The 15600-nt window shown below is 41.4% G+C and overlaps 1 protein-coding gene across 1 annotated transcript in view; it reads right to left on the minus strand.

Annotated features, from left to right (window-relative positions):
* lama2 (laminin subunit alpha 2) overlaps positions 1–15600 on the minus strand; it is a 630991-nt gene that overhangs the window by 403231 nt on the left and 212160 nt on the right. The window contains 1 exon segment of the mRNA XM_062978830.1: positions 9592–9771. Within this exon segment, the coding sequence (XP_062834900.1) occupies positions 9592–9771 (180 nt within the window).

Genomic DNA, 15600 nt, shown 5'->3' on the forward strand with positions numbered 1-15600 from the left:
AACCCACTTTGCTGTGAGTTTAAGTCCCCAGGCCCTTCCCAAAAACTCAGGTTTTCCAATGGGTGTATGTCCCCAGGTCCTTCTGGTAACTACCAGGAGAGCATGGAGCCATCCCAACCTCCCTCAAAAGCCCATTACGCAGACCTCCTGGTGCGCAGAAATGATGTGGGGGAGAGGGATGAGGAATGATTCCTCCCCACCTCCTGGTGCATCATTTCTACATGCCAAGAGGCCTGCCAGAAAGCTGTAATGGTGGACTGGCAAGTTTTTTTTTTTAAAAAAAAATTAAGGGCTTAGAGGGTGGGGGTTGGGGGTGTGCCCTCTCACTTCTCTGGGCTCATGGGGACCAAAAAAGTGAAATGGAAAATGGAGACTGATCCCTGGGTAGTCGTGGGACTACTTGTGGGCAGTCCCCACAGGCCACATACCCCATTAGATCCAGGCCTTTAGAAAGTCTATTAGGGTATCAAATTAACTCAGGATAAAGTAGGGTTTACCTGCTTTGTCCCAAATTAATTCTCTTTTGCCGGAGGCATTATTTGGGCCCTGTCTGGAAGGGCCCTGAATCTTAACCTAATGTTTATATAATTTATTCATACACACGTATACTTAGATTTACAACCATAGAACAGTGCCTTTCTCATTGCTGCTATGGTAAATGTTATTGTCATTTTATGAACCATCAGATGTTGATATTCATACATTTGCACCTTTTCTAGGAGGACTGGCACAGCACAAATTTATTTTGATCTATTGTAAAAATGATAAGCAGTAGTCACTAATGTGTATACTGTATTTAATGTATACTTTGTGACAGAAATGAAGCATTCTTAACCTGAAGATCATTTACATTTAATAGCCATATTTCTAGAGATGATCATTGAAAACAATACTTCAGCACTCACCCTGCCCGCAACTAGATGCTACAATCCAAAGAAGCTTTTAGATGAATGTATGAAAACTGTGCATTCAAGAACTTTCCTCTGTACTTTCCTCTTAGATGAGACAAGTTTTATTTAACAATGAACTTTGGCTTCTCTCATTATAGTGAGACGTGCACATAAAGTACAGAGAAAATTCAGCTGCATGATTTTTAATAGCCAGTTAGCCAGATAGCCACATACATAGATTTTACGAAATTATTAGCTAGCTTTTCACAAACGCCAAATAAGTCATGTCCAGAAACTATCATGCAAAGATTCAACATGTTAAATAGTTTGAGGTTTGTGTAGCCATTAAAATATGCTCTTCAGAAGGAAAAGAGTTTTCTTTAGAGTCATGTATAGAAAGCAGCCTCAAGATACTCATCACAGAATCTTCTGTAGTCTTCAGAATCTTACAAGTGCATACAATTGAATTACAATTGAATGCATACACAGAATTAAAGGCCACATGTATACTGGCATTTGTGTTAAAAAATATATCATTGAATATCAAGGTCAGGATTGTCCATTGGATATACTCTGGTAGTTCTGATTTTCTATGTATGGTTGTAAGAATACTGAAGAATACTGATAGGAAGAAAATCAATTTGTATGAAATGTGGTGCTGGAGGAGTGTTCTGCATTTTGGTCTAGCAAAAAGATAAATAAATGGGTTCAAGAGCAAATCAAGCCTGAATTTTCCCGAAATGCCAAATTAATTAAATAGAGAATATCATTCTTCAGATGTATCATGAGAAGACAACTCATTAGAAAAGATAATACTGCTTGGTACAGTAGGAAGCAATAGGAAAATAAAAATACATTATAAGCAGATAAACTCAATCAAGAAAATCATGGCCTCGGGTTTGCTAGACCTTATCAGGGCTGTTGATAACAGGAAATCAGGTCTCTTATTCACAGGCCATCCATAAGTAGAAATCAGTTTGATAGCAGTTATCAACAATATACAGCATGGAAACAACAAGTGCAATTTATAATTTGAATTCAAACCGAAACTATTTTATAAATTAATTTGGATGATTCTGCCCTTGAGAGCCAGAATGCAAGGATTTGAGTGTTGTTCTATTGCCCTGGAGACCAGGGTTCAAATCTCCACTCAGCCATGGAAACCCACTGAATGACCTTGGCTAGGTCACACACTCTCAGCCTCAGAGGAAGGCAAAGGCAAACTCCCTTTGAACAAATCTTGCCAAGAAAATTCCATGATAGGTTCAACTTATGCTTGTCATAAGTTGGAAATGATTTGATAGCACAAAACAACAACAACAACAATAACAACAACACTGCCCTTGCTGCTCAGGGAAACTGACATGAATCAACAGACATGTAGAGCAATAAACAGTCAAAAGAAATTTATTTTAGTGTCAGTCTTCTACCTCAGACTTCTGCAAAGTTTAACTACCATGTTTGAGATGCTACTGTTGCTTCTTACAAAACAAATCATTACATAAAAGATTCAAGTAAAATATTTTACTTCACCTAATTAAATTTAATTTGCCACACTAACGAGCAAAGGAAAACAAAAGAACAAAGACACACAAGAAGCATTTAAAAATGCCACAGTATGGGGGGTTTTTTTGTTTATTTAAATGTCTGTATTTCCACTCATTACTAGAAATGATGAGAGTGAAAACTGGAGCAGTAAGGAAACAGACGTGAGGGTGTTCAGATAAATTCAAATCTACATCTCCCAGTATGTATTAGAATAATATGGGTAGATGATGCAGAGCAAATGTTTGGAAACAGGTCAGAGAGAGTTAGTATGGCAAAAAAACCCCACTAGATGCAGAAAAGGGGTATTTTTTTTTACTTTTTAAATTTTTGTTTTCAAAACCCACAATTTTTCAGTGGGCCCAATGACGAGGAAAAGGAGTATATCTGGTCTATGCATAGTATAATCCCAAGGATTATAAAGAATACATCAACCCCAGGCATGGTGTAATCCCAAGGGTGGCCCATAATATAATGGGACCTCAGAATGTCATAGTGAGCATCCCTTTCTGTTCATAAAATGAGTCTCCAGTGTATACTCTTCTATTCCTGCACATAGAGGGGAAATGGATGTGGCAGATCCAACATTCTCCTGATCTTCCCTGACATGTCCATTCTTGCCCATCCTGCTGTCAATGCACAATAAGGTTCTACATCTGCAGTGCATAGTCTCACAACAGAGATTTCTTTCCACCACTTTCTTTTTCTCTCCCCCTGCATTTTACTCTCTATGGTCAAAGAGCAAAATTGCTCATGTCCACTGCCCCTCAGATGTCTTCCCAGGAACAACAGCCTAACTTAGGTGGAGTAAACATAATTCTTTAAAAGTTAACTAGGTAAATAAATCAAAATGTATTCAATAACCAGATGTGATTAAAAGGAAGAAAAGAAAACAAATTCAGTGAAGTACAACTAATGTGTTCTAAATGTGAGATCCAAACAAATGCAAAGCTTCTTTTAAGAACTTCCTGTTTGTGAAAACTCAACATGACAACTCAACAGAATGAATTTTGAGGAAGGATACATGAACATACCAAAAGCAATTGATATACTAATTTCAGCATGCCCAAATTGTTCTGCATGACATTCAAATATATGTATATATGTGCATACACACACACACACACACACACACGTTTCCTACAGATAGGAAACTGAACAATCAAACAGAAAACTGAAACTGAAGGTGATACATCTGCCTGAAACATCTCCAAAGAATTCTCATAAAAAGGAAGATGCACAATAAGGAAAGCATCAACTTGATGTATATTCACTAGTATAAGTAAGTGATGAGTGAGACTCATTTGTTTTCAGAACTATTACAAACTTTTAAAAACTCCACTAGAGCTGCTACTACTACTCTGAATCTTAATAAAGTAAAGCACAATGGCACAGGCAATTGTACTTGCCACCCCACCCCCCATAGTATCTTGAACAGAGCCAGGCAATAAAATATACCTGGCTATATGTATAGCCAGCTTCAGGTGGTTGCCTATGTGGCTATCTCTTTCCCAGTTGCCCTGGCAGTAAGGTTATGTATGATGTTAGATAGGTTAGATAGGTACTTCCCTTTCCTCCTCTCTTGCACTGACAAGAGGATTGGACAGTTTCCATCTCCAATTCCTCCTTCTAAGGTTGGTGGTAGGGCTCTTCTTGCACCAGGGCATGGAGAGGGATTGCCACTTTCAACCTTGTCACATGGGCCACCAGAATCGCTACGTGTCATGGCGAACCTGGCAACTGTAGTTGAGGGACATGGAGAACCCATTGCCCCATGCCCCACATCACCTGACTCAACAAGAAGCTGATTCCACCAAGGGAGGGGGTGAGCGTTGACCTCACAGCTTCCTCCCATTGCTTCCTGCACAACATGGGAAGCCTCTTGTTTTACCGCTGCACTGACACATGCCAGCTTCACTCTAGATGATCCATAGAGTCCCGTTGGAAGTTCCTGTGCATTGTTTGATGAAAATTGGCAGGCCTCCATGGGTCATCTAGAACTCAATCAGTGTAAGGTACAAGAAAAAACCCCACCTGATGAGGTCATTTATATTGCACTAGAGATATATGTGGAAGCAGCTCCTACCGATGTGAAGAGGAGACATTTCACTTCCCCCTTAAGACAGCAGGAGAGCCTGAGCCAGAAGTTCTAATGGGCAAGAAGATCATTTAGGGCATAAAAATGATTATTGGTATAAACTTCAATGTAGTATTCTTCAGTGTATAAATAAGTAGATTATTACCCTTGATTCAGTATTATTGTATGAGTACTCATGTATAAGTCAAATCAATCACCTCAAGGGTCCAGTTTCTCCAGTTTCTAGTTTCAAAGTGATGCCAAGGTGGAAAGAATAAGGGTGTGTGTATGTTTCTTTTAGGTTCTCCTGGGACAGAATAAACTCTACTCTGATAATGGAATGGTTCCCTTTTTATAAGAGTTAAGGTTTTTCAATAACCAAAAGAGTACCATACTCACTTTGACATATAGGTAAGTCGGCCCAGGTTTTTTAAATTGATTTTTTGACTAAAATGTATAGACTTATACATAAGTATATGGAATCAGGAATATTCTTTTTCCCAATTAGCTTGCTTTAGTCATTTTAATTATGCAAAAGATTAAATAAAATGGAATCTATATATATATAAAAAAGGGTAGTGGAATTTTGGCCTAGAACAAAACAACGAAACTACACATCCCAAAAACACTAAACTTGGGAGCACAATCCAGCAGCCTTGCTGCTAGGTTCATACAAAAAATTAAACATCTGGACACAAACCCGGAGTCACAAAACCCAAAAAACAGAAAAGAACACTTTGCGCATGCGCCAGACATGAACTGGCATGCGCCCAACACACTCCCCAACCTCTCCCCTCAATGGTCGCTCCCACGCGCTCCCCTTTTCCCACTGCCATGAGGCTCCTCCTGATGGCCTGCAGGGAGGTGCGGGCCTTGGACCAGTCCACAGTGACAGCCTGGCAGCAGGGTCGGGGATGGTGCCGGGGAGGAGGCAGCAGCGAGGCCTGCACGGAGACCCCCACCACCGTCCTCTGCTGAGGCCTGGTCAGGAGTGGGGCCGGGGGAAGCAGCGAGGAGAAGGCCTGGCGGGCAGGCCTCCTCCCCGGCCAACCTCCTCCGGGGCCTCCTCTGCTCCTCCTCCTCTTCCTCCTCCTCCTCCTCCTCCTCCTCCTCCTCCTCCTCCTCATTGTTGTGAGGGAAACAGAGTGAGGAGGGAAGGAGGGAGGGGCCTGGCCCACGTTCCCCCATCAAACAGAGGCACACCGACGCCACAGAGGTATTGGGGGGGGGGCAGAAGGAGGAGGAAGGGGAGGGAGGAAGAGTTCTCCCTCAATTACTTACAGTTTCTCCTCCTCTTTCCCTCAATTTACCCCTCAATTATAATAATAACAATAACAACCACAACAAGAATAATAAACAGCTTCATAGGCAACAAACAGCTAGGCACTGAAGCTGCGAAGCCATTCAGTACTAATCAACCTCACCAATGCCAACATTCACACTTGGCCTCCAAACAGACAATATAGCAGAGTCTCACTTATCCAAGCTTCACTTATCCAATGTTCTCTATTACCCAAGGCAGTCTACCTTTTAGTAGTCAAATGTTTTTGTAGTAAATCTTGCAATGTTTTGGGGCTAAATGCGTAAATACAGTAATTACTACATAACATTACTGTATATAATATGTAATAATTACTGTGGTCTAATAAGAAAACAGAACAATATAATCTCTAAAAGCAGGATACTAAATACAAAACAACACTGAGAAGACAGGGGAATTCCAGACAGGGGAATTCCACACAGGAAACAATCAGGCCCAGCTAACACCTCCCAACAAAGGATTCCCTCAACCAGGAAATAGCCAGGCCTCGAAGCTGCAAGGCCATTCAATACTAATCAAGGTAACTAATTACAACATTTATACTTGTTCCACTCAGACTATTCATTGCTATTCGACCTGGCCAACTAACAATTCCACAAGGTAGAAAGTGCCCAGGCTTTCAAACAGCAAGACTATTCACTCCTGTTCAACCAGCCCAACCAAGATTTCCCCTAGATAAAAAACCCACAGGTTTGGAAGCCATCAGGCCACTCCGTCTCATTCAACCAGCCCAAGCAAGGAGGCCCCTATATAGAAAGCGCCCAGGCTTAGAAGCAGCGAGGCTATTCAGTGCAATTCCAATTGGCCACAGCAACACGTGGCAGGGCACAGCTAGTAGACATATATGATATGAGGTAAAGTCACCTTAAAAATTGCAATGTTGAAGTTATTCAGTCTGGCATGTCCAAGCTCATTAACACATTAAATTGTAATGTAAGTAAGTAGTAAGTAAGTAAAAGTTTATTTGTATACCGCCCTCTCTCCCAAAAGGGACTCAGGGCGGTTTCCAATATAAAATCAGCATAAAACATTGTACAATAAAACACTGAAAACACTATAAAACACTATAAGAATTAAAAAATATATAACAATTGACTAAAACAATAACATAAACAGAAGCAATATAATCACTCAAATAACATATGAATCAGAGAAGAAGAAGAAAAAAGACCACTGGGATGGAGGAGAGGATGGCCTGAAGGGGCCACTAGAACTAAAGTGCAATGTTATATTCTAAGATGCTTTGGGGCAGAGGAATAAAGTGTAGTGTTTCAAGTCAAAGAGATGGCCTGTGCAACTACTATAGCTATGGGCTCGGTTATCCAAAGGCGCAGCGGAAGAGCCAGGTTTTAAGCAGCTTTTTGAAGGAAGTCAGGGTGGGTGCTTGCTGGATCTCCTCCAGAAGGGAATTCCAGATCCGGGGAGCAACAATAGAAAAGGCCCGCTCCCTCGTCCCCGCCAACCGAGCATGGGATGGTGGCGGGAGCGATAGAAGGGCCCTACCGGATGAATGAAGAGGATGAGTGGGTTCATAAGGGGAGATGCGGTCACAAAGGTAGGCGGGTCCCAAACCGTTTAGGGTTTTATAGGTAAGAACCTGCACCTCGAATTGGGACCGGAAAATAATCGGTAGCCAGTTGAGCTCCTTAAACAAGGGAGTAGATCTCTCCCTGTAGTTTGCTCCAGTTAACAACCTGGCAGCCGCACGTTGGACTAACTGAAGTTTCCGGGCCATTTTCAGGGGCAACTGCACGTAGAGTGTGTTGCAATAATCCAGTCTAGAGGTGACCAAGGCGTGGACCACCGTGGCCAAGTCAGAATTCACGAGGTATGGTCGCAGCTGGTGCACAAGTTTTAATTGTGCAAAGGCCCTCCCAGCCACCACCGACACCTGAGCATCAAGTGTCAGTGCCGAGTCCAGGAGGACCCCCAAGCTGCGGACCTGCACCTTCAGGTCCTTAGCTACTTTTATGAAACCTTTAAGAGAAAACAACGAATAACAATTGGAATATTGAAAACAGGGAAAACAGCAATAGGAATTTTTTCATTGTGGATAATGTTCTACCCACACCCATGGATGAAACTATAAGAAGCCCTATTCATTCATCATTCAAATGCAGGACATTCAGAGGCCAACCAGGAAAAAAGGGTATTAATTTTTGGTCACAATCCCAGTCGGTATGCACTTCAGAATTTACTCTCATCCATTGACCTAAGTGAACCTCCATCCATGACATCTAAATACATAGGTAAACATGAAAAACTCCATATAGTTGAGACATACATTAGAGTCACCATGAAGAGAAATACAAAGAAAAAAAAATTAATGCCATTCTGGACAGTGCATTACATGAAACAATGTATATTTTCATCATCGTCTCACTCGTTCAGTCGTTTTTGACTCTTCGTGACCTCATGGACCAGTCCACGCCAGAGCTCCCTGTCGGCCGTTGCCACCCCCAGTTACTTCAAGGATACCTTCCATCCATCTCGCTCTTGGTCGGCCTCTCTTCCTTTTTCCTTCCATTTCCCCCAGCATCATGATCTTCTCCAAGCTTTCCTGTCTTCTCATGATGTGGCCGAAATACTTCATCTTTGCCTCTAATATCCTTCCCTCCAGTGAGCAGTCAGGCATTATTTCCTGGAGGATGGACTGGTTGGATCTTCTTGTGGTCCAAAGCACTCAGGATTTTCCTCCAGCACCAGAGTTCAAAAGCGTCTATCTTCCTTCACTCAGCCTTCCTTATGGTCCAGCTCTCTCATCCATAGGTTACTATGGGGAATACCATTGCTTTGACTATGTGGACCTTCGTTGCCAGTGTGATGTCTCTGCTCTTCACTATTTTGTCAAGGTTAGCCATTGCTCTCCTCCCAAGAAGTAGACGTCTTCTGATTTCCTGGCTGCATTCTGCATCTGCACCTAGAAATATAAAGTCTATCATTGCCTCCACGTTTTTTCCCTCTATTTGCCAGTTGTCAATCGATCTGGTTGCCATGATCTTGGTTTTCTTGATGTTTAACTGCAGCCCGGCTTTTGCACTTTCTTCTTTCACCTTGGTGATAAGGCTCCTCAGCTCTTCCTCACTTTCAGCCATCAGAGTGGTATCATCTGCATACCTAAGGTTGTTAATGTTTCTTCCAGAAATTTTAACTCCAGCCTTGGATTCGTCAAGCCCCGCACGTCGCATGATGTGTTCTGCGTACAAGTTGAATAGGCAGGGCGATAGTATACAGCCCTGCCGTACTCCTTTCCCAATCTTGCACCAGTCTGTTGTTCCGTGGTCTGTTCTTACTGTGGCTACTTGGTCTTTATACAGATTTCTCAGGAGACAGACAAGGTTACTGTATATCTTACTGTATTCTATATTGCTTTCCTACACAGAAGGAAAGATTGAGACCATGCTAGAGATCTAATTGTTTATTTTGGAGTTTTACATCAAGGGGCTTATGTGTAACTAAGGTAGAATTCGGCAAACTCGGGATTTGAGATTCTTCCATACTTTTTAAAAGTGGAAACTACCACTCTTGGACACTTCCAGCAGTGGTAATTTGCACTTTCAGACAAAAGAAAATTTATGGGGACATAATTTGGCCACATTAGCCCCTCAACTAAGATACATGATGATCATTTGGAGTCTGGTATTTGGAAAAAATGGTATAGCAAAAGTCATAATTCCAAGAACAGCAGCCCTTGTCATTAGTATTAGCATAAAAATAGAACTACACATAGGCATAAATGTATCTTTACTATGACTTACCCTCCTTGTAACAATTGGATCAATTTCATTGGGATCTCTGTGCATAAGCATCATCAAATCAGCATTCAGTGTTCGTATCCTCTGAAATCTCAGGCGGATGTAGCGAGCTGAAGTGAACTCTAGAAGGGCTGGTGATGGGTCTTCTGCACTTGGTCGTCCATTGATTAAAGATGTATGAATCTGCAAAGCAGGATAAATAATGGGTTTAGGTTACATGACAATTTTCACTCTTTCCAAACCATCGAGGCTGCAGTTTTGATTGAGTAGGAATTGTCCTAACATGCAGCTGGACACACAGTAAGAAAATAAAATGTGCAGTAGGTAATAGATGTGGTGCAGTTGGCTGCATAGGATTCAATCAGGAAAAAGCTTATTACATAAAACTAATCAATGAGGAAAAAACAGATAGAAACAGAAGACTGAAAACCCTTCTATTACCTTTATTGTCTTATATTAGTATAGTATTACTGGAAGTGACTACCTGGATGCTTCCTTTATGGCCAAGGAAGAAACATACATAAAAATAATGTCTAGCTGCTTTGGCTCCAGCTGTGTTGTTGCAGACATTGCCACTAGTACCCAGCATTCTTTTTGCTAGAGGTTGCTGGCACCACTGTGACTTTCATCATTATATGAATTTTGTTGAATATGGCTCAGTCCAAACTGCCATCTCACATCAGGGTCAGTCTCAATATATGTTCAAACAATCTCTCAGTGTGGCTATCTCTTGTCCCATTCTACAATTCACTACATGTGGTTTTAGACAGTGATCCTGCCCTGGGGCTCCATTTCAGGATATGGGGGTCTGGATCCAGGCCTGGATCGCTGCCTGAAACCACATGCAGTGAATTGCAAAATGAGATGTGATATGGCCCCCAGAGCGTTAAGTGGAGCCCCAGGCCAGAATCCTTGACGGATCCCTTTACTTATTGCTAAGGTTAAGGGCAGATTTAGAATAAAATAAGTCAAGTCTTCAAACAGTGGTCTTCAAATGAAGATGTGGCCCTCCAAGGTCATTTACCCACCGCTCGCCCTAAACTTTATACTTGGGGTCATCTATGTTTGAAACGACTTGAAGGCACACAACAACAACAATCCTAATTATCTTGACTATCTCATCAGGCAAAAGCAGGCCCACATTTCCCTTTGAAATACTGGTGAGTTTGTGCTGGTTAAAATTGTTCTTCACTGTAAGTATTGTATTTTTATGTAATGTTTTTACACTACAGATATGATATGTGCAGTGTGCATAGGACAACGGTCTGAGGGACTGTTTAAAAAGTTTGAGGATCCTGGTTTAAAATGATGACACAAAAGTAATATTGGAGCCTGGCAATAAAATATATTTTCAAAAAAAGCTGCTAGACACCTCTGACACAACCTAAATAATTGTGGGCCCAATGTAGAGAGTGCATTGTGCCTTGCTACCTAGGCAGGCCTGTGCCAACAAAAGTGAAAGAAACTGTCACATGCCATATTTTTAATTGTGTTAAAAGTATGAATTGTGATAAATTACAAAGATTGGTGTGATGACAGGATAATATAATGTGACTAATAAAACAATTAATTTCAATTAGATGAACCAAGCAAAAGTCAGTATTTTATGAAGGCTTCTATTCATCTGAGCTGGCTGAGTGTCAGGCTGACCGGCTGCCAGACTGCGCCTCCTTCTAACCCTGGGCCTCCAAGCTAGAGCTCGGTAAGTCCCCCCTCCCCTTGTAGGGCCATATCAGGTAGATTTTAGAGAAGCATGTTTTCAGTCCCAGTCTTCTGGGAAAGTAAAGGGGAAATAGTTATAGCAAATTGTACCAGTCAAGGCAGAAAAAAAAAACATATAGAAGATTGCTTCCTTCCTTCAGGTATGTTTCTATTTCTCACTCCTTAAATAATATGGAAATTCTGCTCAATCGCCTTATAAAATACATTCCTATGGCTTATCATAAATCTGAAATAGGACAGCCTGAGTAGTTGGTATATTAGGTGTGGGACTGCTTCTTTGTTGTTGTTGTTTTCACTGGCTAAAGTGTGAGTTATAACTTTAAAGCTCTCTGTGGGTTGGATCTAGACAATCTGAAAGACTGTACAGCAGGGGTCCCCAAACTAAGGCCCGGGGGCCGGATGCGGCCCATCGAAGCCATTTATCCGGCCCCCACGGCACAAGGGCAGAAGGGGGTTGGGCTAAATGACCCAAGGGGTCACTTCTCCTCTTACAATCATTATTATTATTACTGTATTACTATTACTATTATTATTAACATTGAGGCTGGATGGCCATATGTCAGGGATGCTTCGCTTGTGCTTTTGGTGCACAGAGGCAGATGGGGGTTGGACTAAATGTCCCAAGGGGTCTCTTCCAACCCTCTTTATTATTATTATTATTATTATTATTATTATTATTATTATTATTACTACTACTACTACTACTACTACTACTATTAACATTGAGGCTGGGTGGTCATCTGTCAGGGGTGCTTTGCTTGTGCTTTCGGTGCACAAAGGCAGAAGGGGATTCGACTCAATGGCCCAAAGGGTCTCTTCCAACCCTCTTTATTGTTGTTGTTGTTGTTGTTGTTGTTGTTGCTAATAATATTAATTATTATTGCTCAGTGGTCAACTATAGTCCGGCCCTCCAATGGTCCAAAGGATCATGAACTGGCCCCCTGTTTAAAAAGTTTGGGGACCCCTGCTGTACAGTAGTTCTTTCTACAATCAAGGCTGGCTTTTGGGACTTTCAGGGGAAGATTTTCTGTTTGTCTCACCACCATCACAGATGTGTTTGGTGAGTACAAGGGAAACAGCCTTCTTGGTGACGGCTCTGAGTTGTGGAATTCCCTCCCATGGAAAACTCAGTTGGCCCACTCCCTGTTCTCTCGCAGGGAAAAACTTCCTTTAAACAGACCTTTGGTTGTTCTGTTCAACATCTTTATTAATGACTTAGACAAAGGGTTAGAAGGCACGATCATCAAGTTTGCAGACAACACCAAACTGGGAGGGATAGCCAACACTCCAGAAGAAAGGAGCAGAATTCAAAACGATCTTGACAGACTAGAGAGATGGGCCGAAACTAACAAAATGAAGTTCAACAGGGACAAATGCAAGATACTTCACTTCGGCAGAAAAAAATGGAAATCAAAGATACAGAATGGGGGACACCTGGCTAGACAGCAGTACATGTGAAAAAGATCTTGGAGTCCTTGTGGACAAGTTAAACATGAGCCAGCAATGTGATGCGGCTGCTAAGAATGCCAATGGGATTCTGGCCTGCATAAATAGGGGTATAGCATCTAGAAGTCATGCTCCCCCTCTATTCTGCCTTGGTCAGACCACACCTGGAATACTGCGTCCAATTCTGGGCACCACAGTTAGAGGGAGATGTTGACAAGCTGGAAAGCATCCAGAGGAGGGCAACTAAAATGATCAAAGGTCGGGAGAACAAGCCCTATGAGGAGAGGCTTAAAGAACTGGGCATGTTTAGCCTGCAGAAGAGAAGGCTGAGAGAAGACATGATAGCCATGTACAAATATGTGAGGGGAAGTCATAGGGATGAGGGAGCAAGCTTGTTTTCTGCTGCCCTGCAGACTAGGACACGGAACAATGGCTTCAAACTACAGGAAAGGAGATTCCACCTGAACATTAGGAAGAACTTCCTCACAGTGAGGGCTGTTCGGCAGTGGAACTCTCTTCCCCGGACTGTGGTGGAGGCTCCTTCTTTGGAGGCTTTTAAGCGGAGGCTGGATGGCCATCTGTCGGGGGTGTTTTGAATGCGATTTCTTGCTTCTTGGCAGAGGGTTGGACTGGATGGCCGATGAGGTCTCTTCTAACTCTACTATTCTATGATTCTATGATTGTTGTATGTATTCCTGGCTGTATGGCCATGATCTAGAAGTATTCTCTCCTGACGTTTTGCCCACATCTATGGCAGGCATCCTCAGAGGTTGTGAGGCATGAGGATGCCTGCCATAGATGTGGGCGAAACGTCAGGAGAGAATACTTCTAGAACATGGCCATACAGCCCGGAATACATACAACAACCCTGTGATCCCGGCCATGAAAGCCTTCGACAACACATAGACCTTTGGTTTTTACCATTGTTGGAGAAGAATCTCTTAATGCTATTTGCATCTTTTGGCCATGCTTTAATGTGTTTTAAATGTTGTAATTTGGTGTTTTAACAGATTAGATACATATGTATCAAATAGCTTCTAGCTATACCTTATTTTTAGTTTAATAGTGAGCTAAACTTGGGTCTCATGCTAAGGTAAAGGCAGGAAATAGTAGATAGATAAGTATTCCTACATTTTAATAAGAATGGCTATGTATATAAATAAATGTAAGTAGATTTTATGTTAGTGATGTCCAATAATCATTTTAACACCCATTCTTCACTATATTTATGATAAAGTTCTTGGTGATACCTATCTCTATGCTATTCAGTAAAAGAGTTCACTTTAGGATAGTTTGGTCATTAATCAACAGCATGGTTTGTACTATTGAGATCCCATCTAAAAGCAAGACACAGGACAATCTGTGATTGTATCTCTTTCCGTTTCTGTTTTTAAACTAAAACTCATTCCAACAAACCACAAACTAGATTGAGGCAGCAGTACTACAGAAAGAAGCACTTAACTCTTTCTGCATTGTTTTTTGGCTTAATAAATGTTTGCTAAAGCTGTTATTAGCACTGTGGTGGAAAAAGAAAAACACTAATGGCCTACCTTCCAGTTAGGCAAGCGAAGGTTGCAAGATGGATGGGAGTGTGTGTCAATCGTGCTATGGTAAAGAGTTAAAGGATTAAACCACCCCACTTGCTACCCCAGTATAAACCCTATGCACGGACTCTCTTTCATATCCAATCAAGAACTTCTGTCACAACTTGCTTTCCTCGGTATTGGGATTCTGGGTTTTCTTCATATAAATACATAAACCACTTCCTCTCTGCTTATGTTAAGGTTTCTGGATAAATTAGAATACACAAGAAAGAATGAAGGATATCTAAATTTACTAGTTACTCATAGCTGCTGACTAGTAGATTTAGATGGTCATGACCTATCATAATGACAGAGTAATAATCTCACTCTGTGCAGTATAATGGCTGCTTTTAAGCTTTTGACAGCTCCGATTTTAGATTTCTATTTTTAAAATTTACGCACATGTGCCTATTTAAACCAATAAACCATATGGTAGCTTCATGAAGAATTTAACAAAACATGTCTCTCTTTTTTATATACTCACAGTTTTGGTATTTGAAGTAAGACACTTTGCCAGAAAATCCACAGAGTATAGTCACTCCCAAGCTGTTGCTGACTTATGGGAAAAAATTCCCAGCTGTTTGGCTAGGCTGTTCAAACTATTTAGGTTTCCTTGTTTCCCAAAGCACATTGATATTCTTATCTGAGAGGGTTTCCAGAGTCTAATAAAAAGGTTTCTGATTTTTAACCCAGATCTCATTTGTCCAAAAAATGTCTTACACTTTCCTCAAAAAAACTATGTGATATGGGCAAGACCACTCGGACTTGGAATTGCCAGGACAGGGAAAGATGTCAATTTGAGATGTATGTCAGTGTGCATTAAAAAATTGACCTATTGGATCAAGAATAAGTTTGGAAGCATCTAAAACTTGCTATACAATGAAGCTGGAGAAACCTGGAATTCTGCTTGATTGCCTGCCCAGTTTCTCTTAAGATTATACATCGTAGTCTGGATCTGGATCCAGATTTCTCTATGCCTTTTAGTCAATGGAGAATTCTGATGTCACCAGTGGATTATACCTCCATAGAATAGAGCACCATAGCAGAAAGGTTAGTTGCAACCATCTTAAATCCTAAAGACTGTAGTATATGACATTCAAAGAGGGCCTAAGAATGTCCTGTTTTTGTCCCCACATCTTGGTATATTACCAATTACACTTCAATTTACTCTAAATCTACCTTATTCTTAATGTAACATACTTTTTAAAAACAACAACTGAGCACCAAGAACACTGGTAGTTTCCTCAACCTGATGCCCTCC

This window comes from Anolis carolinensis, chromosome 1 (genome assembly GCF_035594765.1).
Source record: "Anolis carolinensis isolate JA03-04 chromosome 1, rAnoCar3.1.pri, whole genome shotgun sequence".
NCBI lineage: Eukaryota > Metazoa > Chordata > Lepidosauria > Squamata > Dactyloidae > Anolis > Anolis carolinensis.